The sequence below is a fragment of the Nycticebus coucang genome, chromosome 23 (assembly GCF_027406575.1).
Source record: "Nycticebus coucang isolate mNycCou1 chromosome 23, mNycCou1.pri, whole genome shotgun sequence".
Lineage (NCBI taxonomy): Eukaryota > Metazoa > Chordata > Mammalia > Primates > Lorisidae > Nycticebus > Nycticebus coucang.
Genome location: NC_069802.1, coordinates 15,239,142 through 15,266,465, shown reverse-complemented (window position 1 = coordinate 15,266,465; position 27,324 = coordinate 15,239,142). Strand labels below are relative to the sequence as shown.

Genomic DNA, 27,324 nt, shown 5'->3' with positions numbered 1-27,324 from the left:
CAAGAACATAGTAAGTAGAGCAAGCAGACAGTCCTCAGAATGGGAGAAAATATTTGCAGGTTATACCTCCAATAAAGGTCTAATAACCAGAATCCACAGAGAACTCAAACATATTAGCAAGAAAAGAACAAGTGATCCCTTTTCAGGGTGGGCAAAGGACTTGAAGAGAAACTTCTCTAAAGAAGACAGACGCACGATCTACAGACACATGAAAAAAAGCTCATCATCCTTAATCATCAGAAAAATGCAAATCAAAACTTCTGTGAGATATCACCTAACCCCAGTAAGAGTAGCCCACATAACAAAATCACAAAACCAGAGATGTTGGCGTGGATGCGGAGAAAAGGGCACACTTCTACACTGCTGGTGGGAATGCACACTAATACGTTCCTTTTGGAAGGATGTTTGGAGAATACTTAGAGATCTAAAACTAGACCTGCCATTCGATCCTATAATTTCTTTACTAGGTATATACCCAGAAGACCAAAAATCACAATATAACAAAGACATCTGTACCAGAATGTTTATTGCAGCCCAATTCATAATTGCTAAGTCATGGAAGAAGCCCAAGTGCCCATCGACCCACGAATGGACTAGCAAATTGTGGTACATGTATACCATGGAATATTATGCAGCCTTAAAGAAAGATGGAGACTTTACCTCTTTCATGTTTACATGGATGGAGCTGGAACATACTCTTCTTAGCAAAGTATCTCAAGAATGGAAGAAAAAGTATCCAGTGTACTCAGCCCTACTACTGTAACCTTCATATGAAGGTTATAACCCAACTATAGCACAAGAATATGGGGAAAGGGCCAAGGAAGGGGAGGGGAGTGGGGAAGTCAGGGTGGAGGGAGGATAATGGGTGGGGCCACACCTATGGTGCATCTTAGAATGGGTACAGGCGAAACCTGCTTAATGCAGAATACAAATGTCTACATACAATAACTAAGAAAATGCCATGAAGGCTACGTTGAACAATTTGATGAGAATATTTCAGATTGTATATGAAATCAGCACATTGTACCCCTTGATTGCACAAATGTACACAGCTACGATTTAACAATAAAAAAAATAATAAAGTGTGCAATTCAGTCGCATTGGGTCCATTCACATTGTTGTGCAGTGATCACCACCATCCAATCTCCAGAGCATTTTCCATTCCCTCATCTGAAACTCGCTGCAGCCCACTTCTCTTCCCCACAGCTCCTGGCAGCCCTCTGTCTCTCTGGGTTGGAGTCCTCCACATGAGTGAAATCATATACCATTTATCATCTTGTTTCTGGTATATCTCACTCAGCATAGTGTCTTGTAGCATGTGTCTGAATTTCATTCCTTTTTAAGGCTGTATAATATTCCATTTTGCATGTTTGCCGTGTTTTGTTTGCCTATCCTCTGTTCCATTGCGGGACACTTGGGTTATTTCCACCCTTTGGCTATGGTGAATAATGCTGCTCTGAATGTCAGTGTGCAAATTATCTGTTCATGTTCCTGCTTTCAGTTCTCTTGGTTATATACCCAGAAGAGAAATTGCTGGATTATATCATAATTGTATGTTTAATAGGATAGTGTGGCAGTATACAAGGGTTCCAATATTTCTTAATGGTAATATTTGTTCCAATATTTGAAAATATTTGTTATTTTCTGGGTGGTTTTGATGATAACCATCCAAATGGATGTGAAGGGGTATCTGGTTTCCCTTTTCAAATGAGATAAATTAATAATTGATAGCTCAAGGTCTGGGAAAGTTCATTTGTGGCATTACGGTGCTCTTTAAAATGAAGAAACATGATTAATATTTTTGGCTGTTTTCCAAGTTGTTATTATTTGCTGACCTTATACAAAATATATCTGGGAACAAGAACAGTTTTGGTTTACTGGGGTTCCCAACTGAGAGGATCAGTAGCCCTTTTCTTAGTGGTTGTCAAGATAAGGTAAATGATGACGGAAATGTCCCTTCAGAGCTTATTAAAAAGCCAGCAATGGCTTTGGCCTTGACGATAAAGCAGTTCAGGATCTACAGGAACTGGACTGCCTCCAGAGTTCCAGTTGATAAATTTCTCTTTGTTTTGGCTTAGCTTTCAGAAAGTTACAACTGAAAAGCTTAATCAGAGTAGGGATTTTGCTGCTGTAATTCCTCTTTTACCTGATAAAATCCAACCAAGGCAGAAAACTCCATTAATGTAAAAACACTCTTCAATAGTGAAATTAGAAGTCTGGTGAGAGTATGTTTTACTGTGTTACCTACATGATGACAAGCATTCCTTTTTTTTTTTTTTTTAAGATATAGGATCTTACTCTGTTGCCCACGGTGGAATGCACAAGTGTAATCAGAGCTCCCTCCAGCTTTGAACTCCTGGCTCAAGCAGTCCTTCCGCCTTTGCCTCCTGAGTCGCTGAGACTACAGGAATATACGACCACACTGAGCTAATTTTTAAATTTTTTTTAGAGATGGGGTCTCACTATGTTGGCCAGGCTGGTCTTCCAGCCTCAAGGGATCCTCCCACCTTAGCCTTCCAAAGTGCTGGTATTACAAGTGTGAGCCACTGCACTCAGCCTGGGAAGCATTTCCAAAGGTATAGATCACACATTATTCAAGGCATCTGTAGGAGAGGAGATGATTATTTTATGAACAGTTTTAGAGTCTGTTGCTTTTTGTTACTGTCTTCCTAGTAAGTGGCTTATTACAACTCATTGTATGTTCCTGTAAGAATAGTTCTAACAGGAACGTAAGGTTTAACCAAAAACTCTGTAAACTGTGGGAGGACCAGTGTGATGTGGCCACAAAAAGAAAGACTTAAAGACTGTATTTTCTTAATCCATTGATGTAGTCAAGTTATGTCCCAGAGTCCATAAAATAGAGTAAATAATACCGTACATGTTGATTTCGCTGGACTCTCCACTCTAAAACACACTTGCAGTGTATAAGAAGTATAGCTGTACCCGATTCTGTGTTTGAACCGTGTACAACCCAGTGGTATTCAAATAGTATTTTGCTTACTGTATTGATTGATTGTTTGATTGAGATGGTTGAGACAGAGTGTCACTCTGTCACCCTGGGTAGAGTGCCATGGCGTTATAGCTCATAGCAACCTCAGACTCCTGGGCTCAACTGATCCCCTTGCTTTAGCCTCCTCAGTAGCTGAGACTACAGTGCTGACCACAATACCTGACTGGTTTTTATCTATTTTTAGTAGAGATGGGGTCTCACTCTTGATTAGGCTGGTCTTGAACTCCTGAGCTCAAGTATTCTACCCTCCTTGGCAGAGTTATCAGCACTATGCCTGGCCTATTTTACTTACTTTAAAGTTTGAAAGAGCATTTGGGAATTACCAGAGTGAATTATATTAAAAAAAAAAAAAAAGTGGAACTGAGATTTCTTTTTGCTCCCAGAACAAATTTTCTTCCATGAAAACAAAGTCATTCATCAGAGCTCCCTCTAATAAGAGCTTCTCAGCACAGCCGTGTGAGTGGGCCTCACTGATAGTGCAGCTGGGAGGGGTCGGCGTTGGGGGAGTCCCTTGACTGGTTACGGTTTTGGCTCTGTACCTCCATTCCCTCCATAAGCCCTCTGGCCTCTCTTGGGGCCTCGGAGGGGAGACTTTGGCGTGAACCTTGCTGTAGAGACTGCCCACGAGTGGCTAAAGGTGGTGAAAATCCATGTGGAGGGTGCTGGGTCCTGAGACCAGATGTTTAGAGTTGGGGATGAACAGGGGCATCTCGAAGGCCGGAGGAAACCGGCCTGAGGAGCTTTTCCTACCTGTGTCTCATGATTTCACCTGAGCTTATCCAGAGTGTATAGTCAGTCTACTCTTCTTGGGACCTGCGGTGTAGTCCCCACGTACAAATGTTTCGTGAAACAATACAGTTTTTGAAAATAGGATGCTTATTCTGTGTCAGAAACATTGTCCATGTGTTGGGAGGGATTTTGAGTGCTTGTTTATTCATAAATGTAAACCCTATTTTGTTTCAACGTTTAAGTGGTTGAGGCAGGAAAGCCTTGCATCTCTTTTCCTGATTTGCTGTGACATGTCTCTTCCCAGAAGAGCACTGAACTGCACTCAGACTGCCCAGCTATCCTCTCTGCACTTGCCCCACCTTTGAATTCACTTTCCTATCTTTAGCCACCCGAGGGTTGGGCGGCTTCTCTGTCCTGGGAAGCAGGAGAGTGCTTGAGAGTCTGGTTGCTAGAGGCAAACAGACACGGTTCAGATTCTGTTTCCTTTAAATAACTGATGTCCCTGGACAAAACACTTGACTTTGACATTGACACGCCTCAGTGTCTTCTACATTGGGTTTACTAAAAAAAAAAAAAATTCAAGGATTATTTTGAAGATTAAGTATAAAATATTGCGCCAAGTGGCATAGCTATCACTTAAGAAATATTGGCTGTCATTGTTAGGGTGGCTTCTTAGAGTTTTTACAAGTTTAAAAAAAAAAGGAGGGGGAGAGGAAGAACATCTTTCTGGAAGTGGAGTTAGCTGCAACAGTTGGAGAGTTAGAGAAGGGGCACCAGCTCTGCCCCAGCCTGCTAAGGGGATGCCCGTGACAATGGGAAGGGTTGTATGTTGGGGCAGGCTTGGCGGCTGGTTGGCTTCCTGACCTTTGACGAGGCCTGGCTTCGTCAATAAACTCAGTAAACTCATATATACAATAAAGGCATGGCTTCCAAGTCCCTACAGACAAGTCGCTGGCCCCCAGGCTTCCCTCTGGTTATCCTTAGTGTTATGTGGCCCGTCCAGCACTGTTCTTCAGGCAGGACCTTGGCCGAGCTCTGCCCCTGGGCTCACCCTCTGTGAAGGAGGAGAAGGGAGCCGTGGGTGGGTGAGGGGAGCTGCCCCTGGGAGAGGGGGAACTAGTGCGGTTCTATTTCATCACGGTTGGGTCAGCAAATCCTTTCATTATAAATCTTCTCAATGTGTGTGACATTTACCTCTGGACATCGCGAAAAGGCAAAACCGGCTCTGAGCTATGTTTGGGCGGGGAAAGAACTTCTTAAAATATCAGATTCTAACAGGCACTAAAGTTACAGAATGACTTTGCTTTTTGTAACTTTTCTTCAGAACTCTTTGTAATGTTAACTAAATAGTCTGAGGCTTAATAAAAAGCATGTGGTAAAAATAAATGTTAGCCACGTGAGTGCATTTTATGTAAAGGGAACCTATAACATTTGGGAGAAAAATGTGCATCAGTTTTCAAACCAGGTAGTTTTTTCTTAAAAAAAGGTTGTCATGTTTACATATAATGGAAGAATTTATCATTTTCTAAGGAGAACAATCTGACTGTCTGAGGTGTTTTAACTTGGAGAAAGTAATTTGAAACCCCCCCAAATCTAAGGTGGAGAGTTGGACTTGGTGGTCGTTGGAAATTATAGAAGCTCTGAGGGCCTCAGTTTCCTGAACTGTAAAATGGGGATAATACTAATAACATCCTCCTCATCAGATTGGTGCAATAATTAAATGAACTGCAGATTAAGCCTTCGTATGTACACAGTATCATGTAAGTTAGAGCTCGGTTAAGAGATGTTGACAATGGTAGCATCACGGCATTATTGATTAGAATTTCTGGGTAGGTAAGAATGTTAAGGGGACGTATATGGAACAGGTGAATGCTGTACCTCACGACTTACACATAGAGCTTTTTTTCATGTCCCTTTCTTTCTCTCGATAGGAATGAATTCTTCTAAAACCAAATTAGAACTGCAAAAGCACCTGACAACATTGACGAATCAGGAGCAGGCGACTATTTTTGAGGAGATCCAGGTACAGTGCAGGTTTTTAATCTCTAGAAGGAAAGGAAAGGCCGAAAGCTTACCTATGACATGTTATGTGTACAGAATATCAACCCCAGTGGTGGCCCGAGCCCAGGAATCAAGGATCTTGAGCTCCTGCTGGTTTAAGCTCTCACTGTTGATAGAGGGACTGGGTCAGCGTTGCATATTCACATCAGGTCTTAGCTTCGATGGTGAAAGTGACTAACTCTGGGAAGCCCTCTCTTAACCACTTACATTGGAAAAAGGGGAAGGAAATTTTAGTTTTAAAGGCCTCAGCCTGGGAGATGGAAGACCTGGACTTTGGTCCACATGCACTTATCTGCCCCATGAGAAACTTCTGCCGGCCCCCACCCATTCGGGATTTCAGCCCCAACCGTGGGAGTCATACGAGACAGCGTATATGTAAACTTGAACACAATTGATTCTCCTCTTCCTTTTTCTTTTCAATTTTGAAAATAAATTTAGGTCATGTTACCTACTTAGAGCCCTACATGTATTCAATATTGAACCAAAAAAGAAAAAAAACAAAGCAAACTCAAAAAACTAAACAAAATCTGAGCTCATCTGCTGTCTGCAGTGAACTTGGAAGCCGGCTCTTGGCCTTGCATTTGGATGTGGTGTATCTCAGGGAAACCATACTGTGTGGGCTGGCATGCCTGCCTCTGGTCTGTTCATTATGAATCTTTAATGTGCTCATAGAAATTTGATGTCTGTGTTAGCCAAGGGGCATTTTCGATGGTTTCTGGGCCCTTTTCTAGGGAGGGGAGCACGTCAGAACAAAGAATAAATCCCTCTTTTGGGGTGGGGGTTGGTCAGCATGCTTTACAAATAGAAGTTTCATTAAACACAACAAGAAGGCTAGCAACTGTGGGAGCTCTAAGTTCTTCTCCCTCACTCGGGAAAGACTGTAGAGATAGGATCCATAATCTGTTTTCTGTTAGGATAAGAAAAAAAAGGATTGTCTTTTTCTTTAAAATCACATGGTAGAGTTCTTCTCTTATTCCCTTGTTTTGTTTCTACAGTGGAATTGGTGTATGTTTTTCGAAAGAAAGCATAGAAAGATTTCTTTAGTTAGCAAATAGTCTAGGGCAGGAGTGTCCAATCTTGTTTTCTTTTCTGCTGCATATTGGGAGAATAAGAGTTGTGGGCCACACATTAAGCACATAAACACTAGTGACAGCTGATGAGTAGAAGAGGTTCAAGCAGACTTTTCACATTATCTGATACCACGGAGAAGCAAAACAGTCCTGAAATAATCTGCTTGTGACCCCCCTGGGCTGCAGGTTGGATACCCCTGGCCTCAAGGGTAATTTTCATAATTTTCAATTGCCTTTAAATTTTCTTTTCTTCTGAATCCACTTGAGAGATGCTACTTCATTTTTTCTTTAAAGACCTTTCGAGTTCTAAGTATACAATACTCTTAGATAAATATGATGTGCTTTGTACTTGGGATTTAGAAATGGAGAGTTTGGGGCGGCACCTGTGGCTCAGTGAGTAGGGTGCTGGCCCCATATGCCGAGGGTGATGGGTTCAAACCCAGCCCCGGCCAAACTGCAACAACAAAAAAAATAGCCGGGCGTTGTGGCGGGCGCCTGTAGTCCCAGCTGCTCGGGAGGCTGAGGCAGGAGAATCGCGTAAGCCCAAGAGTTAGAGGTTGCTGTGAGCCATGTGACGCCACGGCACTCTACCTGAGGGTGGTACAGTGAGACTCTGTCTCTACAAAAAAAAAAAAAAAAGAAATGGACAGTTTGCTTCTGATTGTTTATGCATTTACAGTTGAAGTGGAGGCCTTTTCCTCTAAGGCTGCCCCACTTAAAGTGCGTTAGAGCTATCAAGTCACTTCACAGCAAGCGTAGAAGATGAACCTCCCTTCCCTAATATGGTTTTTCTTTTTTGTTTGGAAAGCACCATATAGAATCCTAAAAACAGTGTGATGAATAAATGTAAATAATAAGCAAAATTTTCTTCTGCAGAAATGGGAAGTTCCTAATAGATATGATTCTGAGATTCTCCTTAATCCACGCAGGTTTTTAGGCACCAAGTAACTTATGGCCAAAAGACTTTAGGAAAAAAATAGGACTGAAAAAATTCACTGAAAGAAGACGGCATTCAGTTAGTCTCCTAGGGCCTCTGTGTGTTGTTCTAGATGTTTCTGTGATCTGCTTGCTGTGAACGCCATAGGAAAGTCATGTTGTTCACTGGCTTTGAGAAGCCAGTTGTGACTTGTCCCCCATCATTGTAAACTTGGCTTTTCCTTGAATGATACCAATTTGACATGGGTCTTTTTTTTAATGACTCAGGATGGTCTTGTTGAATTATTTCCTCAATGACCATTCTTGGTTTTATAATAAACCAAGTCTCGGCTTCTTTTGAGGTAACAGTATCTGCTAATGTGTTTGAAAATCATATACTTCAAAAGGTCATAAGAAAAAAGGTGGATTTGCAGTTTCAAGAGTCCTTTTATAAATAGAATAGTAAATATTTTCCTTTGCGATATCATCAGATTTTAATTTAAAAACATTTTTCTGTGCAGTGCCTGTGGCTCAAACGAGTAGGGCACTAGCCCCGTATGCCAGAGGTGGGGGTTCAAACCCAGCCCCAGCCAAAAACTGCAAAATAAATAAATAAAAATAAAAATAAAAAACAAACAAAAATAAATAAATAAATATTTTCCTTTGTACAGTCTTTCCGGGAGGGGAATTTATTTCTGAAAGTCTCCTCTAAGAGCAAATTTACAATTTCACTGAAATTAATGTTACATGATTACTTAGTTACTAAAATATACATACTATATTCAGAGATTTTGCAAGTGAAAATAAAAAAAATTTTTTTTTTTTTTTTTTTTTGAGACAGAGTCTCACTTTGTTGCCCTTGATAGAGCACTGTGACGTCATAGCTCACAGCAACCTCAAACTCTTGGGCTCAAGTGATCCTCTTGTCTCAGCCTCCCAAGTAGCTGGAACTACAGGCACCCACCACAATGCCTGGATACTTTTAGAGACGGGGTCTCACTGTTGCTTAGACTGGTCTGGAATCTGTGAGCTCAGGCAATCCACCCTCCTAGGCCTCAGAGAGCTAGGATTACAGGCGTGAGCCATGGTGCTCGGCCCTTGAAAATTTAATATAACAAAAATAGTGGAACTCAACTAACCATAAAGAAAAAGAAATGAATAATAACCTTGTAGGCTGGGCGCAGTAGCTATCCATATAGTCCTAGCTCTCTGGAAGGCTGAGGCACATGGATTGCTTGAGCTCAGGAGTTTGAGACCAGCCCGAGCAAGAGTGAGACCCCATGTCTAAAAATAGCCAGGCATTGTGGCAGGTGCCTTTAGTCCCAGCTACTTGGGAGGCTGAGGCAAGAGTTTGAGGTTGCTGTGAGCTATGATGCTACAGCACTCTATCGAGGGAGACAGAGTGAGACTATCTCAAAAAAAAAAAAAAAAAAGAAAATCCCAAAAAGCTATGTAAATGATGCTTGAGATTATCACTTCTGTAAACAAGCTGGCTTGCCTACACAGAGAGAACTTGGTGCCAGACGGGCCTGTGGGCAGAGCACACTGCAAAGCAGCCTTTTTATTCATGAGCGTTTTGAAATGTATAATTTTCTTTCGAATGTATTGAATTGGGCCAGTGTAAGGATGACCCCAGGGAGGTCTTGCTCTTTCCTGCTGCTCTTCACCAGATGAGGGCACTAAGTCTAAGTCGTCTTCAGGATGTGGAATCACCATCAGGACCAGGGAGGGCCAGTGACTGAGATGTCTCAAAGTCTGATTCTCCTAATTTGCGTGAGTATGTTTTAGGGAATGAGTTCATTAGATACTGAGTAGATAAATCAAGTAGATTGATTCTCAGTAGGTACTGTTAATTTATTAAATAACAGGACTTCACAAGTTAAAGATTAATGGTTAGAAGAAGTTTTTTAATTTCTGAAGAATGTATATCAACTTAGTTGTTTTTTCTAAATTTTATTTTTCTTTTTTCCGAGGCAGTCTCACTCTGTCAACCTGAGTAGAGTGCCATGGGTGTTGTCATAGCTCATAGCAGCGTCAAACTCTGGGGCTCTAACAATCCTCTTGCCTCAGTCTCCCAAGTAACTGGGGCTATAGGCTCCCGCCACAATGCCTGGCTGGTTTTTCTATTTTTAATGGAGATGGGGTCTCACTCTTGCTTTGGCTGGTCTGAAACTCCTGAGCTCAAGCAGTCCACTCACAGCCTCCCAGAGTGCTAGGATTACAGGCTGAACCACCACTATGCCTGGCCTTTATCCATGGTTTTAAAATTATTCTTATAAAATTTGATTATAATTTCTTTTTTAAAGATGTCAGAACATCGTATCCAAGTGAACATTGTCTTTTTAAGTAGTTTCCTTAGGAGACCACACTGTTTCTCAGCACTGTAGTCAATGTTGGAAATTTATTTATTGCTTTTTTTTAGAGGTGGGATCTCACTGTGTTGCCCTGGCTGGAGTGAAGTGGCTATTCTTGGGCTTGATGATAACTCACTGCAGCCTCAAACCCCTAGCCTCAAGTGATCTCCCCCCTCAGCCTCCTGAGTGGCTGACATGATAGGTGTGCCACTGTACCCTGCTGGAAATCTATTTATTAATTGCCTTTGTAGAAATTTATAAGGCTCTCAAGGAAATAGGTTAAGAAACATGTAATGAGGCTACATTTGTTACTTTTAACAGGCAGCTAATTGTTTTGTATTATTCTTTTTAGAATTGCAGTGCAATATGTCGATAGAAAAGCACGCAAATCAGTGGTGTACAGTGAAATGAGGCTTTGCAAGGCGAATACACCTGTGCGGCGGCGCCAAGATTAACAATTAGAGCATCGCCTCAGTCCTGCCTCATTTCTGCCCCCCAGGTACCCTGTGCTGCCTTCTGACCCCATAGATTAATTCTGAGCAAGCAAGCTCATTTGTGATTGTAAAGTGATGTTCCCGAACTTAATGCCTCGTTCTATTCTTGACTAGTTTATCAAATTAAATCACCTTTAAGGAATAGTGATTTGCCACTATTGAGCATGGTGATGTCACAAGAAGTTTTTGGGGGATGGCACTTTGGCAATGTCTTTGAACTCCATAGAAAGGTACCTTCTCATCACACTCCAAAATGACTTTAAAGTAAAGATTTATTATTTGACCTTGTACGACACTGAAAACATGTATTTCTCTGCGTTAGCGACTTTTCCTGTGATGTTTAACAAGTTGTGTGACACAGTGTCTGGTTCTTTGCTTCAATTTTTAATGAAAAGCAACTATGGTGGTACATTGTGCTTAGCTGTGGTTTCATTTTCCGACAGTTGGAAGAGATTTTTCATGTCTGTTGTGAGGGAAAATGTATTAGTCCTTCACTCATTGTTGCACACTTAGCCTTTTTTTTTTTTTTTCATATTTTGAAATAGATGATTATGAAGGATTTCTCGGGGCAGGATCCCATTTCTTGGGAGGGCAGCCCAAAGGTTTAATTAAACAGACATGAGTAGAAAGGATGGGTCCACCCTCTGGCTTGTGCTGCTTCTCGGGGACTCACGTCATCTCTGTCTGCTTTCCTGGGCCATTTTTAAAAATAGTAGACTGTATTTTAAAGGGCAGTTTCAGGTTTACAGAAAAATTGAGTAGACAGTACAGGATTTCCATGTAATTTGTCAGTGTCTCCTGTCTCCTAGTTTCTCCTAATGGAAGATGTTACCTTAGCATCTTGCGTTAGCTGGCGTATCTGTTACAATCAACGAGCCAGCATTTGATGTATTATTAACTGAAGTTCATAGTTTACACTTGGGTTCACTGATGTTGTCAAACACCTCGTGGCTTGTGATAAATGCATGATGTCACATGTCCCTCATGACGTATCCCACGGAAGAGCCTCACCACCTCCACTGGACTCTCCCCGTCTGTCCTCCCTCCCGCCCCTGACCCCTGGCAATCCTGATCTTCAGACAGTTTCCACAGTTCTGCCTTTTCCAGAATGTCACAGAATGGGATCCTGCAGTGTTTTCAGAGTGGCTTCTTTCCCTTAGCAGTGCGCCCTGAGCCTGCTCTGCATGGAAGCTCATTCCTTTCTCATTCCCTGTCTGGAGGGACCACGGTTTGCGCTTCCGTTCACTCCCTGGAGGACATCTTGGTTGCTCCTAAGTTTTGGCAATTATGAATAAAGCTGCTAGAAACATTCGTGTGCTGGTTTTTGTGAGGGCATTAAGTTTTTAGCTCATTTGAATAAATACCAAGGAGTGCAGTTTGCTGGATAGTGTGGTAAGAGTGTGTTCAGTTTTATAAGAAACGGCCAAACGGTCTTCCAGTGTGGCTGTACCATTTTGCATCCTTGCCTGCAATGGATGAGATTTCCTGTTATTTTGTGGACTTTTAGACTTATTATATCTGTAAGCCTCTTGTAATCTAGCAGTATTAAGTTGGGATAGTGACACTTGACTACTGCCGCTTTACTTTCTTGAAGATCGAACTGAAACTCTTTCTAGAAAAATACACTTGTTGCGTGTACCGTGTAAGCTTTTGAAACACCAGGATTCATGGTCTAGAATCCAGGTTGAGAATGTCTGCTTCAGCCTCTAATGTGAAATTTGAATGAATGGGAAGTCCTCAAGCAAAACAAACTTTTCTTTTCATTTACTATCTTTTTCTTGAATAACAGAATTTTACTTCTTTTTTTTCTTTTTAAAGAGAGGACACAACAGAAGGTCTGGTTTAGTGTTACCTTCACTTTAATGCCAGTGACATGCAGGGCAAAGTCACTGTTCCTTAGTCAGCTGGGGAAGAAGGTCTCCAAGAATGTTGACCCAGACTCAGATGGTTGTGTTGTTAATTCATTTTTTACACCCCAACTTCATTTTAAAGGTCAGGCTGAAAGTTTGGAGTAGGGAGAGAGGAGGAACAGGGCAATGGAAATTGTTGATATGAGAAAAGATATATTTCAGAGACAGAAAGCTTTGTGTAACTCCAGAGTGATTCATTTTGTTTTTACTCTATTCAGAGAACATAATACATTAAATGAGGTGACCTTTACTAAATGTAGAATATAAATGTCTTAACACAATAGCTAAGAAAATGCCATGAAGGCTATGTTAACCAGTTTGATAAAAATATTTCAAATGGTTTATAAAATCAGCACATTGTATCCCATGATTGCATTAATGTACACAGCTACGATTTAATAAAAAATAAAAAAATAATTAAAAAATTCCTTCTGACTGACATGTCAAATTCAAGGAATTTGGGAGCTGGAGGGGACTGCACAGACGGGGAAGCCACGATCCAGTGATGTGGATCACATGTCTGCAAGGCCACTAGGACCTGTGTGTCCTGACCCCTGGTCCTAGGTGCTTTGCCACTACCCTGTCTAGAAGCTAAAAGGCATGGGGAGAATTTTTGAAAAGAAAAAAGGAATGAGTACATACCAGGACATTTTGTATAGAAGTGCAGACCCACGGGGCTTCATAAGGTGCTGCACGGTGAACACATTTGGTCCAGGAAACCATGACCCTGAATCTGGCTGCTGTTTCTCCATTCCAGTTCCCTAAATGTTAAAAGAGTTTATAAATGTGAGGCCATCATGGCTCTTGACCTCTGGACATTTACATAGATTTTGTTTTTTACTTCTGTTTTCAACTTGTTAAATATTTTGACTATGCCTCTATCTGATGTCAAAAATTTAATTTTAGGTATGAGGACGTCAGAGATCAAAAGCTAAATCTGACCCTTGGCTCCACTGTCTAAAAAAATTTATCTCCACTTTTAGGAACATTGGTGCCCCCTAGTGAGAAGACTGGGTTAAAGCACTGGTTAGTGGATGGAAGCTTATTAGCATTTCCAAAGGGATGGATGCTTGGCAATTTTGTTGATGATGAAAATAAATGTAATTTAACCAGTTTCTGATTTTTTTTTTTTTAAAGAAATTGAGACCAAGAAATGAGCAGCGAGAGAATGAATTGATTATTTCTTTTCTGAGATGTTTATATGAAGATAAACAAAAAGAACATGTCCATATTGGAGAAACGAAGCAGGTATGGCACTTTTGTCTCATGATTTTTTGCGGGGTGCGGTGTAAACAAAGTCTTGAAGGTTTCTTGATCCCCTTTTTCTCCCTTTGTTTTCTTTTGTTGCACATACAGGGAAAATTGGGGAGTGTTAGGTTATTTGGAGAAGATAAGTTTCTGTCTGCATAGTAGTGGGAGTGGAGCAGTTGCTCTAATGAGAGGACTGGCTTGCAGTGCTAAGAATTAAATTTAAGAGCAGATACTGCCAGGCTGAGCTGCAAAGGTGTCTGTCACCTTTCTCCCTTGTAAAATGTCATTGTATATCTGCCCTGGGAATTACATAAAGTACCTGAACGTTGTTTGTGATAATAAATGTCATGTGACAAGTCAGGTGGTGTCCAGGTTAGAACTAGCAGCAATGCCGCTCCCATCCTGCCGTCCACCAGCCTTGCTTAGCCTTTCTCTTTGCGGGGTCCCGAGTTAGAACCCAAGTGGCTCCTTGCAGACTTCTGCTTTCGGAGAACTTCAGTGTTGGAATTCAGTCTACTACGTGGTACCATGGACCATTTTCCCATGTCTTTTGGACTCCATGTAAGGCTCCGTTCATAATAAATCATTAAGAATGTCAAAACATACATATTTATATATTTGCTAAAGTTATTTGTTGGTCAGAAAATCTAGAGAAAAAAAATCAGTGAAGGATGTTCCAGTTCTTTGGTTTCCCCAAAGTATGCGCTTTTCTCTTTTGAAACACTTGCGGAGTGGGTGTTACGATGGCACTTTCACGTTCTCTGCCCCGTGGTGGCCTCGCCGTCTGGTACTGAGACCCACCGTGCAGTTTCCCCTGAGTTCACACTTTGCAGCGCTCCTCCTCAGTTTTCTGCTTGTGCCTTTGCTGACCTCTTAGAGCTCAGGTACGGTGTCCAACGTGGTTTTTTTAATCTCATCTGCCACCATAGGGTCCCTTAGCAGTGTCCCTATAGCCAACACATTTGGCTGTGTTTTGATTTTTGGCCTGGGTTTGTGGCTGTTCCTCTTGTGCCAGCGTGGACCTTAAGATGGTGTTGCAGCTCCAGTCGTGTCGCCTCTGCTGTTAATCTTGTGGGTGGCCCACCCACTCTGAAGTTTGTAGTTAACTTGCTATTTCTTTTCCCTTTTTCCTTCCTTTTTTCCCTCTGTGCCACTGTTGCCTTTTTCCCTGTTTGATCCTTTTTTTTTCCCGAGTCAATGTGACTTGTTCCAACAGGAAATTAGGAAATAGATAATTTTGAAATAATGTGTAACTGCTAGAAAGGGGAATGGAGCATTTGTGAGAACATGGAAGGTCTTCCTTTAAGTAAAGATTTTGAGTACTTACGGCAAATAGAAAGTTTTGACCTAACTGGAAACTCATTTTTATGGACTAGGATAATATTTTTGTAATTTGGGTATAGATCAGTCCTTTATTTTCGATTTTCAAAACATCAGTGAATTTAGTGTGAAAGAGACGCAGCCTCACAAGCAGAACTGGCATCTGGGTGGCACTTTTACTTGGGCTCCCTCCGTATTCTGTGACCCAACAGGCTCCTATCCGTGTCTGTAAAGACGTTGCCCAGATCCCCAGATGTGGTTGGCACTGCCGAGGCTGGACACCCTCATGGGCTCTGAGGAGCAGGTTTTTCAACATACCCCGTTTTCCCGAAAATAAGACATCCTCCACAAATAAGACCTACTTACAGGAAAGATAAGACGTCCCCTGAAAATAAGACCTAGCGCATCTTTGGGAACACACCTGAAAATAAGACGCTGTCCTGTTTTCGGGGAACCAGGGTAGTAGTACTTCGTAGCCTTGAGATTCACTGATAACTCCTGCTCACATTTTCTGCTATCAGATAGTTTAACCACATGGATTTTATTACCTTCTCATTGTACCTAAAAGTTCCTGTAGCTTTTGAAATGTGTGATTATGTGACCTAGACAAAGGTAAAAAGAATTGTGATTTTGGCAAAGAACTACTCTGACCACCAGCTTTCAAAAGTAGACCCAGGAACCATGAACATTGTCCCCAGTGCTGTGGGTCCTGGGGTCAGTGGTGATGCCCTGTGTGCTGTCTCAGCCTGAAAGATCGGTATCTCTAACAGGCAGAACTTCAGGGTGACGTCTGTTGAGTCTTGGGAACTGCTACATTTGGGCAGCTCAAACTCCTGTCTGAATATAGAAAATTTCCATTACTCTAGAAATTACCCCCATATTCCATTTCCTATTAGTCCTCACTGGCTCTTGCCCCAGGCAGCCCCTGTTTTTGTTCTTGTTTTTTACCCTAGGTGAGTTTTACCTGCTCTAGAACTGCTTCTAAATGGAGATCATACAGTACGTACTGTCTTAGTCCTGACTTCTGTGATACTTAGCATGACGTTTCTGAGATCATGCGTGCTGTTGAAAGTAGCAGCAGTTTGTTCTTTTTTATTTCATTGTATTAATATCACACCTTCTCCATTCTTTTTTGTTTTTTTGGTGGATACCTGAGCTGCTTAATTAGAACAAAGCTGTGGTAGATACATTTGCCGACCCGGGATGGTGGGTCCTGAGCTGCGAATTTTCAGTGTAGCATCAGTATTTAGACTTTTCTCTAGACTTCCGTGCTTGGAGTTCACCCATCTATGGAAGGATTGGCAATGGGATGACTGCAGTGGAATTCACCAGCGAGCCCCCAAATTAGAAATTATGATCTAAGAACAAGTAGCATCTTTACAGAGGGAAACTTCCCGACACTTATTTTAAGATAAATAAGAATATGTTATTTTCTAAATGCAAATTATTTTCAATTGTATTTGAATTATGGTAAGAGACACAGGAAAAGTTAGAGGGGCGCAAAAGCAGCACTGAGTTAAGTACACAAAGATCCTTTGGGCCCAGGATAAACACACATGCACAAGCGTCCTTTCTCATCTAGGTTGGGGCTGCTAACTGATGCTGAGTGTTTTAATCGTTTAGCCAGTATTTTCTGTATATGTCAAGACAATTCAATTTGCTTCCATCTTGTGAAAACTTTATTATGAGTGTGGAAGCAATTCTGTGGCTTCTCCACTTTGTGAGTAAATAGGCCCCAGTCTAAGGCAAGCGACGGGGGCCCTTCGTGGGTAACTAACCCTAACCTGAACCTGAACCCTTTGCCCTGGAGGCTGCCTCCTGTCCCACAGGCTCTTACCCACGTTCAGTGATGGTGCAGGAGCAGCGGTAACTAGCAAAGCCCTGCCCACGGTGCATGGTGTGTGGCGGCCGCTTAGTCGAGTTTGTTAGGGAGTCTCTGTTAACTCAGGTGTGTGTTTCTCACGGGCCTGCACGGCGGTCGTTGCTCATTTACTCGTGAATTATATGTCTGGAGTACACTCAGTAATGTGGAAACACAGTGACAGTCACCCTTCCCAAAGGAATTTTTTTCTTTCTTTCTTTTTTTTTTTTTTTTTGTTAGGGAAAGTCTCACCATGTCACCCTGGGTGGAGGGCTGTGGCATCATCATAGTTCACAGTGACCTCAAATTCCTGGGCTCAAGCAATCTTCCTTCCTTAGTCGGGACTACTGGCACCTACTGCAACATACAACTAATTTCTCTATTATTCATTTATTTATTTATTTTTTGTAGAGACAGAGTCTCACTTTGTCACCCTCGGTAGAGTGCCGTGGTATCACACTGCTCACAGCAACCTGGGCTTAGGCGATTGTCTTGCCTCAGCCTCCTGAGTGGCTGGGACTACAGGCATCCACCACAACACCCGGCTATTTTTGTTTTTTGTTGCAGTTTGGCCGGGGCTGGGTATATGGGGCCAGCGCCCTACCGACTGAGCCACAGGCACCGCCCTATTTTATTTTTTTAATAATATACTCTTATTTATCTTTATTTTAATTAAATAATTTATTTTGAGACACAGTCTTATTCTCTTGCCCTGGGAAGAGTGCCGTGGTGTCATCACAGCTCACAGCAACCTAAAACTCCTGGGCCTAAGTGATCCTCTTGCCTCAGCTTCCCTGGTAGCTGGGACTACAGGTGCCCACACAATGCCTGGCTATTTTTAGAGATGGGGGTCTTGCTCTTTCTTGCTCAGGCTGGTCTTGAACTCCTGAGGTCAGGCAATCTACCCGCCTCAGTCTCCCAGAGTGCTAGGATTGCTGGAGTAAGCCACCGCACCCTCCAAAGGAATTTCTAAGCTTACTAACCATTCTTTGGATGCATGTTTTAGTTCTAATAGAAGTAAAATTATGGCTAATTGGACAAAGCCAAATACTGCTCTTACCAGAATCTTTTCTTTCTCTTTTATGCCTTGAAAAATGTATGACATTCATAGGTGGATTTAGAATTTCATTATTCCAAAGAAGATGTAGAGTCTTTGAAAAGCAGATTATTGAATAAAATAAAAAATGGTTAATAGCAGTAGGAACGAGGGAAAGGAATATTAAGAAAACATTTTATACCCATCAGACTAGGTGAAATTTAAAAAATCTTACAATACTCTGTAAAGACGAACGCTCACATGCTGATTACAGAAATGTGAATTGATGCCATTTTGGGGAGAGAAGCTTGATGGTATCTGGGATAGCTGAAGGTACACACGCAGTCTCAGTGACCCCAGCAAGGAAATTGCTAATTATTTATCTGCAGGCCTTTCAGATGAGTGTACGTGTGTTAGGAGGTCTGTGTAAGAAAGGTCATTGCAGACTCCTTTGTAAAAGCCAAAAAAAAAAAAAAAAAGAAAAGAAAAAAGAATAAATGCTTAACAGAAACATGAATAAATTGGGTTAGGTGGTGAAATAATACACTCTGGCTAAAGTGAGTAAATCAAAGAACATGTTGTTGTCAACATGATCAAGTCTCAAGAACATTGGAAGAAAAAAGCTAATTTTCAGAAGGATCTGTATAGTATGACACCATCCACTAGTTTTCACTACATGTAAACCACTATAAATGTTTTCTGATTACATAATACCTGTAAAAGTACAAAACGTAAATTGGTATGATAACCTCCAAATTCAGGAAAGTAGTCATTTCTGCATATGACCGATAGGGAAGAGGGTTAGGGGGCAGGACCTGTGATTGGGAAGCTTCGACTGTGTCTTCCTATTAAAAAAACTGGGAAGCTCATGGAGAGAACAGGTAATAGTCGTGGCAGCTGATGTGTGTTGAGTGTCTTAATGTGCGTCCATGTAAATCTCATGACAGCTCTGTGAGGAAAGTCCATCCTGTGTCCGCAGGCTGCAGGTGGGGGACTGAGAAGGGCAGCAGGTAGTGACCTGGCCAGGGCCATGCAGCTGGGGAATAGCAGAGAAGCGTTTATGTGGCATTGAGCTCCAGATCCCGGCACCTCACAGTTCTCAACACCTGGCAAACACCAACCTGGCCAAAGCCGGGGGGTGGTGCAGAGGGGTTGGTTATATTAGTCTGTACACTTTTCTTTACGTTTGAGATCTATAATGGCAGCATCAGAGACTATTTGGGGATTAGAGTCCTGGGCGAGTTGCTTATCTATGGGAAATTGGCTTACTACATGTTTCCAATTCATATTTCCAGAATCAGCATGTGAGAATTCACCTTTACAGAGTGTTGTCAGATCTGTATAAGGAACAATTTAGTGTAGAGTTTTATATATATATATATTTTTAAACACACCTCTTGTTAACAAGTAATGTAAACTTCTTTTAGTGGTTGTCAAACAAATGCGATTGTGTTTTCAGTGTGGTGTGTGGCTGGTGGAGGGAGGGCAGCTTGGTTGCAGAGGAGAATGAAGGGATGATGGGGACGACAGGAGTGGGAGTGAGGAAAGAGCCAGAGCGCAGAGATCTGCAGTGAAGGATGAAGGGGCCAGAGTGGGGATGGGGAACAGGTTCTCCAGTTGACAAATTTATTTTGCCCCACCCTCGGAAATGCCCCCAAAGGTAAGTTGTTGCTTTATTTTGAAAGGCCAGAAATAGCTATCTTTGTACCAGATGCTGAGCTTGATACTGTACCTGTTTCAACCTGGCAACACAGTGCTGGGATGAGATCTTGTTGTTGGTCTCCATTTACTGACAAGGCTCAGAGAAAGTAAGAAACTTGCACAAGATCGCCGTTAGTGAATGACAGATCTCTGATGCACTTGCAGAGCCTGAGCTCTAAATTCCTTTAACTCATCGGCTTCAAAGCACATGTCCTCATTTCGTTTGAAATAGTCAAAGCAGCACTTTGAGGCAAAATTATTTCCTGGATTTGCAGCTATGTCACTGAGTAGCAGATGAACTCACAGACAGAAGCAGAATGATGGCCTGTGTTTAAAAGGCCTTGAGATTCTTCATTCCCTTAAAAAGGAAGGAGGACAGCTGTAAGTGACCTAACTTTTCACTGTTTCATGTGTTTAGACATCACAGATTCCAGCAGAGAATATTGGAAGTGAATTACCACCCAGTGCCACCCGATTTAGGCTAGATATGCTGAAAAACAAAGCAAAGAGGTCTTTCACAGAGTCTTTGGAAAGTATTCTGTCCCGGGTAAGTAACATAATTTCTCCTGATTAAATCACTTGTTAAGAGAGATTCAGTTCTATGCCTTTATTCCATCAATGTTTATCATAAAAGTATAAAACCTTTTTTATGTCTTCTGAGTCTTACAATGTTATCTACATTTTAAATTGTTTTTAACTTGGCCTAGTTTTAAGAAAATCTATTTAATACTCTTTTGTATTATGTTTCATGGGATTCTTTTTTTTTGCCTCCCTACAGAATGCTTTTTTTTGGCTCATCCCTGTAAAGGGCCTGGATTAGATATACTGAGGTGAGGGTTCTTTCTCCCTGGTGTCACTAGGGACAACTTAAAAAAATCAGATACTATCAGCTGCTGTCACTAGATATCTGGACTTCTCTATGGCAGGGGTCAGCAAATGACAGGCCATCAGCCAGATTCTACCTACCTCCTACTTTTGTAATGACAGTTTTATTAAAACACAGCCACGTCCATTCATTTACCTGTTTTCTAGTCTGCTTTTGTGCAGGGTTGAAGAGTTGCCACAAATACCATAGGCCCACAAGACAAAAGATCTGGCCTATCTGGCCCTTTAAAAAAAAAGTTTGTCAACTATAGCTCTGTAACAGAGTTCACATAGGTGCTAATCTGGGATCCAAAGGAGCTTAAGAAATGTGCCCCCTTTCCCATGAGCATAAACAGCCTTAATGGTAACCTTTAAGAAATCCAAGTTCAATTTTCTGTTAAAGTTCCACACTTTTTTGGAGCTTACAATATCTTATGATTCTTTTTCATTGTATGATACACTACCTTTGAAATCAGTAAATGTAGAATATAATTGTCTTAACACAATAACTAAGAAAATGCCAGGAAGGCTTTGTCAACCAGTGTGATGAAAATGTGTCAAACTGTATAAAACCAGTGTATGGTGCCCCATGATCACATGAATGTACACAGCTATGATTTAATAATAATAAAAAAAGAAAATTAAATTTTATTTTGTTTGAAGATACTTTTGTGAATTTTTGCAGCATCTGCTGAGATCTTGAAAAGAGTTCCTTTACACAACCAGGATCGGGAGGGGCTGCGTCTGAGAGCTCCCAAAGGGATAGAACACTGTTTGGGTGACATACAGCTGGCCGGCTGTGACGACCTTGACTGGGGGGCCTCCCTGAGTGGGCTCGCTTGTGCCCTTGCTTGTCTTTGTGGACAAATTGTCTCTTCTTGTCTGTCCTTCCTGCCAGAGGCCCCATCCATAGGGTATCTTGGAGCATTTGCGGTGGTGTCTTTCTTATTTGAAAAAAGAAAACAATGGCAGAAATGTTGATTGTTTCAATGTGTATATAAATATGCTTAGCATTTCTCAGTAGACGTATTTCTCCTAAGGTTAGTTAAGGAGACCAAGCTGCTGATAGCTGATACCTTTGCCAAGCCTCTGGAGTCATAATTCACCTGCCTTTTCTTTATATAGGGTAATAAAGCCAAAGGCCTTCCAGAACCCTCCGCCAGCGTGGATCTGGAGAGCTCCGTGTCTAGTACATTAAGTAACACCAGCAAAGTAAGCACATTTCTCTTTATAGGACATCCTGAGGAAATCAGGAAAAGGTTCTTACTTATCTCTCCTCTCCCAAGGCCCTATCAGAAAAAGTTGGGTGCGTCCAGATTTCTTGGCACAGACAGGGGGCTGGTAATGTAGTTTTACCGTAACATAAAAGTTCTGCATAAAAAAAGCAGATGGCTATGAACAAGATCCCAGTATTAGACAGCTAAATCCAGTTTGTCACAACATAGCCAGTGGATTTCTTTCCCAAGTATTATTTTCCAATAATAAAAATAATTAAAATTGGGCAAACCTCAAAAGTGGGTTTGTGAATTCAGCAAAGTATGCGACTTGAATTTGTAAAACTTTATCCTGTAGCTGGCTCTGTGATTATAATTAAACATTATTATTTTTTTCATAAGCATCTCAGCGTCACCTCTATTACCTGCCATCAAGCACAGCTTTGTGATTATGAATCAGCTAATGGTTCCCTTGGTCATAAGCCTGTACCTGTGTCCTTGTTTTAATATCTTGCTAGATCTTAAGTATATTTAAATCTTGCTAGTTCAACTTTATACCAAAAAGTGGGCTGGGGTTTTGCGCAGGGAGCCAGCTTTCCCTGCTGTTGTCAGCATCTTGTGAGGGAGGGTGCTGTGGGGTCTGGCCCCAACCACAGGAATGGTTTAAATTCTTCTGTGATTTCTCCTGGACACACAGCTTGCAGAGTTTTTATGCCATAAAAAGAACAAACAGTAGAAATACATTTAACATTGTGCTGTAGCTCACAAACGCACATACCTACACACTCAAGTACACTTTTTACATGAAGTTTTTATAATAAAAGTTCAAACAATATTTACTGTGAACAGCATGAACTATATACTATATTTTCTGTTCTACTTTCTTTAAAAAATGCTCATGCAGGGCGGCGCCTGTGGCTCAGTCGGTAGGGTGCCGGCCCCATATACCGAGGGTGACGGGTTCAAACCCGGCCCCGCCAAACTGCAACCAAAAAATAGCCGGGCGTTGTGGCGGGCGCCTGTAGTCCCAGCTACTCGGGAGGCTGAGGCAGGAGAATCGCTTAAGCCCAGGAGTTGGAGGTTGCTGTGAGCTGTGTGAGGCCACGGCACTCTACCAAGGGCCATAAAGTGACACTCTGTCTCTACAAAAAAAAAAGCTCATGCAAACTACTAAATTGTACTATCTGCTAATGTGCTCTAGTGCACAGTTTGAGAAACTTCCTTAGGTGAGTGCTAATCCAATTTCAGGTGCATCCGTACCGGGGTTCTGGTTAAAGTGCACATTCTAGTTCAGTAGGTCTGCAGTGAGGCCTAAAATGCTGGCTATCCCGTAGGCTCCACAGATGCTGCTTGGGGAACAAGGCTCTAGATACCAGTCTTCCAAATGTGATTTTCTAAGTTAAAACCTAGTGGAACCTAGCATCATCTAGCTCGTATCCTTCTCACCCTGATTCTACCTACCCTGCAGTTCATTTCAGGTGTGGAAATGTTACGGTTTATCTGTTGTATACGGAAAGACGCAGGCCTTTCCCTAAGGAACTTAACCTGGGGGAGAGAGGTGACAGACGCGTGACCCCAGCATCAGGTAGAGAGTGGTAGGAGCCCTGATGATGATAAACAAGAGACATTGGTGACTTTGACATTGAGGAGCAAGGGGGAAGGGAAGTGAGGAGTAGGGAAAACTTGGGGGAGGGGGAAAGTGGGCAGTGATGCTTTGGAATTAAATCTCGGAGAAAGTCTAGGAATCACCCATGGAAGGAACAGGGAGGAAGGCACACTTCCTTTGAAATGTCTATATATATATATATTGTTTTTTTAAGAAAATTATATTTCATTTCATGAGTCTCATTAAAGATGCCATGAGGAAATTCATGTCACTTGGTGACATCTAGAAAGTCTTACTGCTTGCTTTTTGATTCTTCTCCAAAATGCAGATCTAGGAATCCAGGCGTAGCCTCAATTTGTAGGGTAATTCTGAGAGAGAAATGTACCTTTTCAGAAGCCACGTATGTGTATTGCGCCTTTTTCTTTCATCCTGAATTGAGAAACTGATGTGAAGAGACACTATTTTATGTAGTCAGGTCTCTTCTAATAAATTGATCACTTAGGGATTGCAAAGAAGCTGAATTTTAAGTGATCCTTTCAGTTGTCATATTAAACTCTTTCACATAATCGGGAGGGATGTTAAGAATTTAGATTAATAGGTTTGCATGCTGGAGATTATTTTTTGTGATGTATTTATCTTAGACAAATTTTTAAGTCCTTAAATTAAAAGAATCTTCAGAACTATAGAGTCCTGAAGAATGGAAAACTTCAGTTATGAAAGGAACAAACATTTCGTAGTAAGCTGGGAATTAAACTTCTCTTGCCTAATTCCTATAAAATTAAATGTATATAACCTCTCCCTTTAATTACCACATTTAATTTTTTTCAAATTAAAATCCTTAGTACTCATCTAAAAGGCTCAACTATTTATTAAATGGGCAAGTAGAATATTGATTTTCTGGTCCTCTGTTAGAAGCATTCATTCCTTTTTTACTCTATGTTGACTTATTTCTCTCTTCTAATAATTTCAGCAGGGTAAGCTGGTGCACTTCCTCTTATATTCTGTATATTTTTTCCTATCGCCTGCCACCTGTGTCTAGGTGCAGTGCTGACGCCAGTTTGTATGAGCAGTAGTAATTCATTCGTGTACAAAAGTGTGCATGGTGAAGGCAGGCCGTGTTAAAACATCGTCATGGGCTCAGCACTCGTAGCACAGTGGTTATGGTGCCAGCCACATACACGAAGGGTGGTGAATTTGAACTCAGCCTGGGCCAGCTAAACAAACTACAATAAAAAAATAGCTGGATGTCGTGGTGGGTGCTTGTAGTCCCAGCCACTTGGGAGGCTGAGGCAAGAGAATTGCTTAAGCCCAAGAGGTTGCTGTGAGCTGTGATGCCACGACATTCTACTGAAGGTGACATAGTGAGACCCTGTCTCAAAAAAAAAAAAAAAAATTGTCATGATCATCAACAAATGTTTGAGTACCCATTCAGTAAATTTACTGAGTAGCTAATAAAGCAATAATTTATTTTTGTATAAAATTTTACCATGTAAAGAGTTTTGCTGGTTGTATCATTTTGCTTAAATTTTGGAACCCAGTAAGGTACATTTTTGCTGTGCCTTCTTACAGATGAAGAAATTAGGTGCAGGAAGAAGTTAAATGATTTCCCCTGAATTGTAGCAAAAAGGGCCCAGAGAAAAATTTTCCATATTCTAAGAATATTAATAGCTTTTGATCTGAAAATCACTAAGTTTTAAATCTCAGCATAGAGCAGATTCAGAGAGGGCCTTAAACTGTGGCTCTAACATATATGAACACACTTGGCAAAGATAAGGAACTAGGTCAGGTGCTGGAGACACAAGTTACCCAGCACTCTGACTTCCTAAATGGTCGTAAGGAGTCCTGTCCTCTGGCAAGGGAGCTGTCTCTAGTGAGGCTCAGAGCAGCTGCATGTTGTGGCTTAGTCCTGCGCTCTTACCTGGGCAGTTCCCATTTCTCTGGGAAATTACACGAGCATTTCATGTAATGTCTTTGAGGAGCAGCGTTTAGGGGGCCTTTATTTTCTTACCCTTCCTGTGGCAGCCGCTTGATGTCACTGTGATCAGGAGGTGCACTCACGTGCTGAGATGGTTCCTGTGCTGGATTTTTCAAGCCCACACATTCCCCTGTGGGATCTGCTGATAGGTCTGATCTGCTGTCCTTTGCTGCCAGGAGCCGTCTGTGTGTGAAAAGGAAGCCGTGCCCATCTCCAGGAGCTCCTTCAAGTTCCCGGGCTCCTCGGATGACCTGTCCAGTGACGCGGAGAGCCGTCTCCTGGAAGAGCCTGCCCCACTGTCACCCCAGCAGGCCTTCAGGAGGCGGGCCAACACCCTGAGTCACCTCCCTGCGGAGTGCCAGGAGCCTCCGGAAGCTGCCCGGGCGTCTCCAGTGGTCCCACAGAGGAAACTTGTGAGGTATCACTCAGTGAGCACAGAGACACCTCATGAACGGAAGTAAGATTTGTTTGACTTTGTTGTGTGAATAGCTGGGGCATATCTGTGACTAGCCAGGTATGTGTATCCCAGGCGTGTTGGTGGGTGAGAGAGACACCCAGGTCAGGTTTTAATCTCGGCCTACAAAGATGACAGTTAAACTGGAGACATGTCCCTTCCCACCTCCAGGAGATATCTGTGCAGGAAGCAGGCCCAAATGAGCGAAAGTGGCTCTTCCCACGGGTGGGAACTGCTCCCCAAACTAGAAGAGACCTGGTTGGCTTTGGAACTTTGCTGCTGGCTGAGGATGGTGTGTACGCGTGAGCAGGTGGCCTTCCAGTCTCAAGGCCTGGGGCAGAGCTCAGCAGGAGGGAGCTGCGGGGACTCAGCAGGCGGGGCTTTGCAGAATGTAGTAGACTGGACCAGTAGCCTCCGGCTCTGGTGCTAGCTCTGTCATGAATTAGTCGTGACCAGGGCAAATTGAGCCTCTCTTAAACCAAAATTGGAGTTTTCTAAAATCTCTTTGACTGTGAGACTCCTTGATTTTTCCAACAAGATTTATTGATTTTCATAGTTGAGCTCAAATGGAATTTTCTGGTTATAGAGATGGGTGATCACAAGTTCTCCTTGTTCCTTCCCAGGGTCCCTTAGTGATTAAATTAACCCTGTGTGCCAGAGACAATAGAGACCCTTAAAAATCCTTCACCTAACAAATATAAATTAGGAAAAAAAAACACATGAATTAGGGCCACACCTGTGTATAGTTGCAGAAGCCTTGGGACATATATGTCAGTCCGGTTTATACAGATAATGAAGGTCTGGACAGAGGTGAGTCTGTGCAGTGCTGTTTGAAATGTTTCCAGTGACGAAGTGACAAATAGTAACAGTCCTGGGATGATTCAGGGCAACTTCTCAGCTCTGCTTTCACTCAGCCTTTGAAAACACTAAGGGGTGCTTTGGAAATCATGTGGGTAACTGGGATCACAAAAGCAGGGAATCACTTCAGAAGCTAATATTTAATGGCTGAGGCATTTTAGAGGCAAGCATGGTTTGGCCGTAGCCGTGTCAGTTTCTTGTCCTGTTTGATGGCTGTCTACACGCTACCTCTGTTCTGCCTTTCCACACTGCCCACAACACCTCCGTTTCTGCCACTTTCAGTGATAACGGGAATGTTCCTGTCCGCAGGGTCCTAGTTCTCTTGCCAAGTCCGTTTGTCCCAGCCCAGAGGTGTTGGGGCTTACTGTCAATACTTTGCTTTTCTCCCCTGAGCAGGTGGCACTAGAATGGCTGCTGTCCCACACCAGTGGTCAGGGAGTGTCCGTCTGTCTCTCTCTGGCATGGTCTGCTTTGCTATCTTCCCTTCTGATGAACTCTTTTCTTGTTTATCTACAGGAAACAAGACATTGAAATTCAGGGCAGGATATTGTTCCTTTTAAAGGAAACTGTATTTTTAAAACTCAGATTTTTTTTATTTTTTCCTGTCGGTTCCTGAAAAAGGAGTGGAGAGAAAGTATGAC

At 42.1% G+C, this 27,324-nt stretch overlaps 1 protein-coding gene across 5 annotated transcripts in view; it reads left to right on the top strand.

The window, feature by feature from the left end:
* TBC1D1 (TBC1 domain family member 1) overlaps window positions 1–27,324 on the top strand; it is a 233,458-nt gene that overhangs the window by 123,298 nt on the left and 82,836 nt on the right. For all 5 annotated transcript variants that reach the window (XM_053577462.1, XM_053577464.1, XM_053577466.1 and 2 more), the window contains 5 exons: window positions 5,671–5,762; window positions 13,681–13,791; window positions 20,131–20,259; window positions 21,702–21,788; window positions 25,548–25,828. In XM_053577462.1, the coding sequence (XP_053433437.1) occupies window positions 5,671–5,762; window positions 13,681–13,791; window positions 20,131–20,259; window positions 21,702–21,788; window positions 25,548–25,828 (700 nt within the window). The remainder of the gene's footprint in view (window positions 1–5,670; window positions 5,763–13,680; window positions 13,792–20,130; window positions 20,260–21,701; window positions 21,789–25,547; window positions 25,829–27,324) is intronic.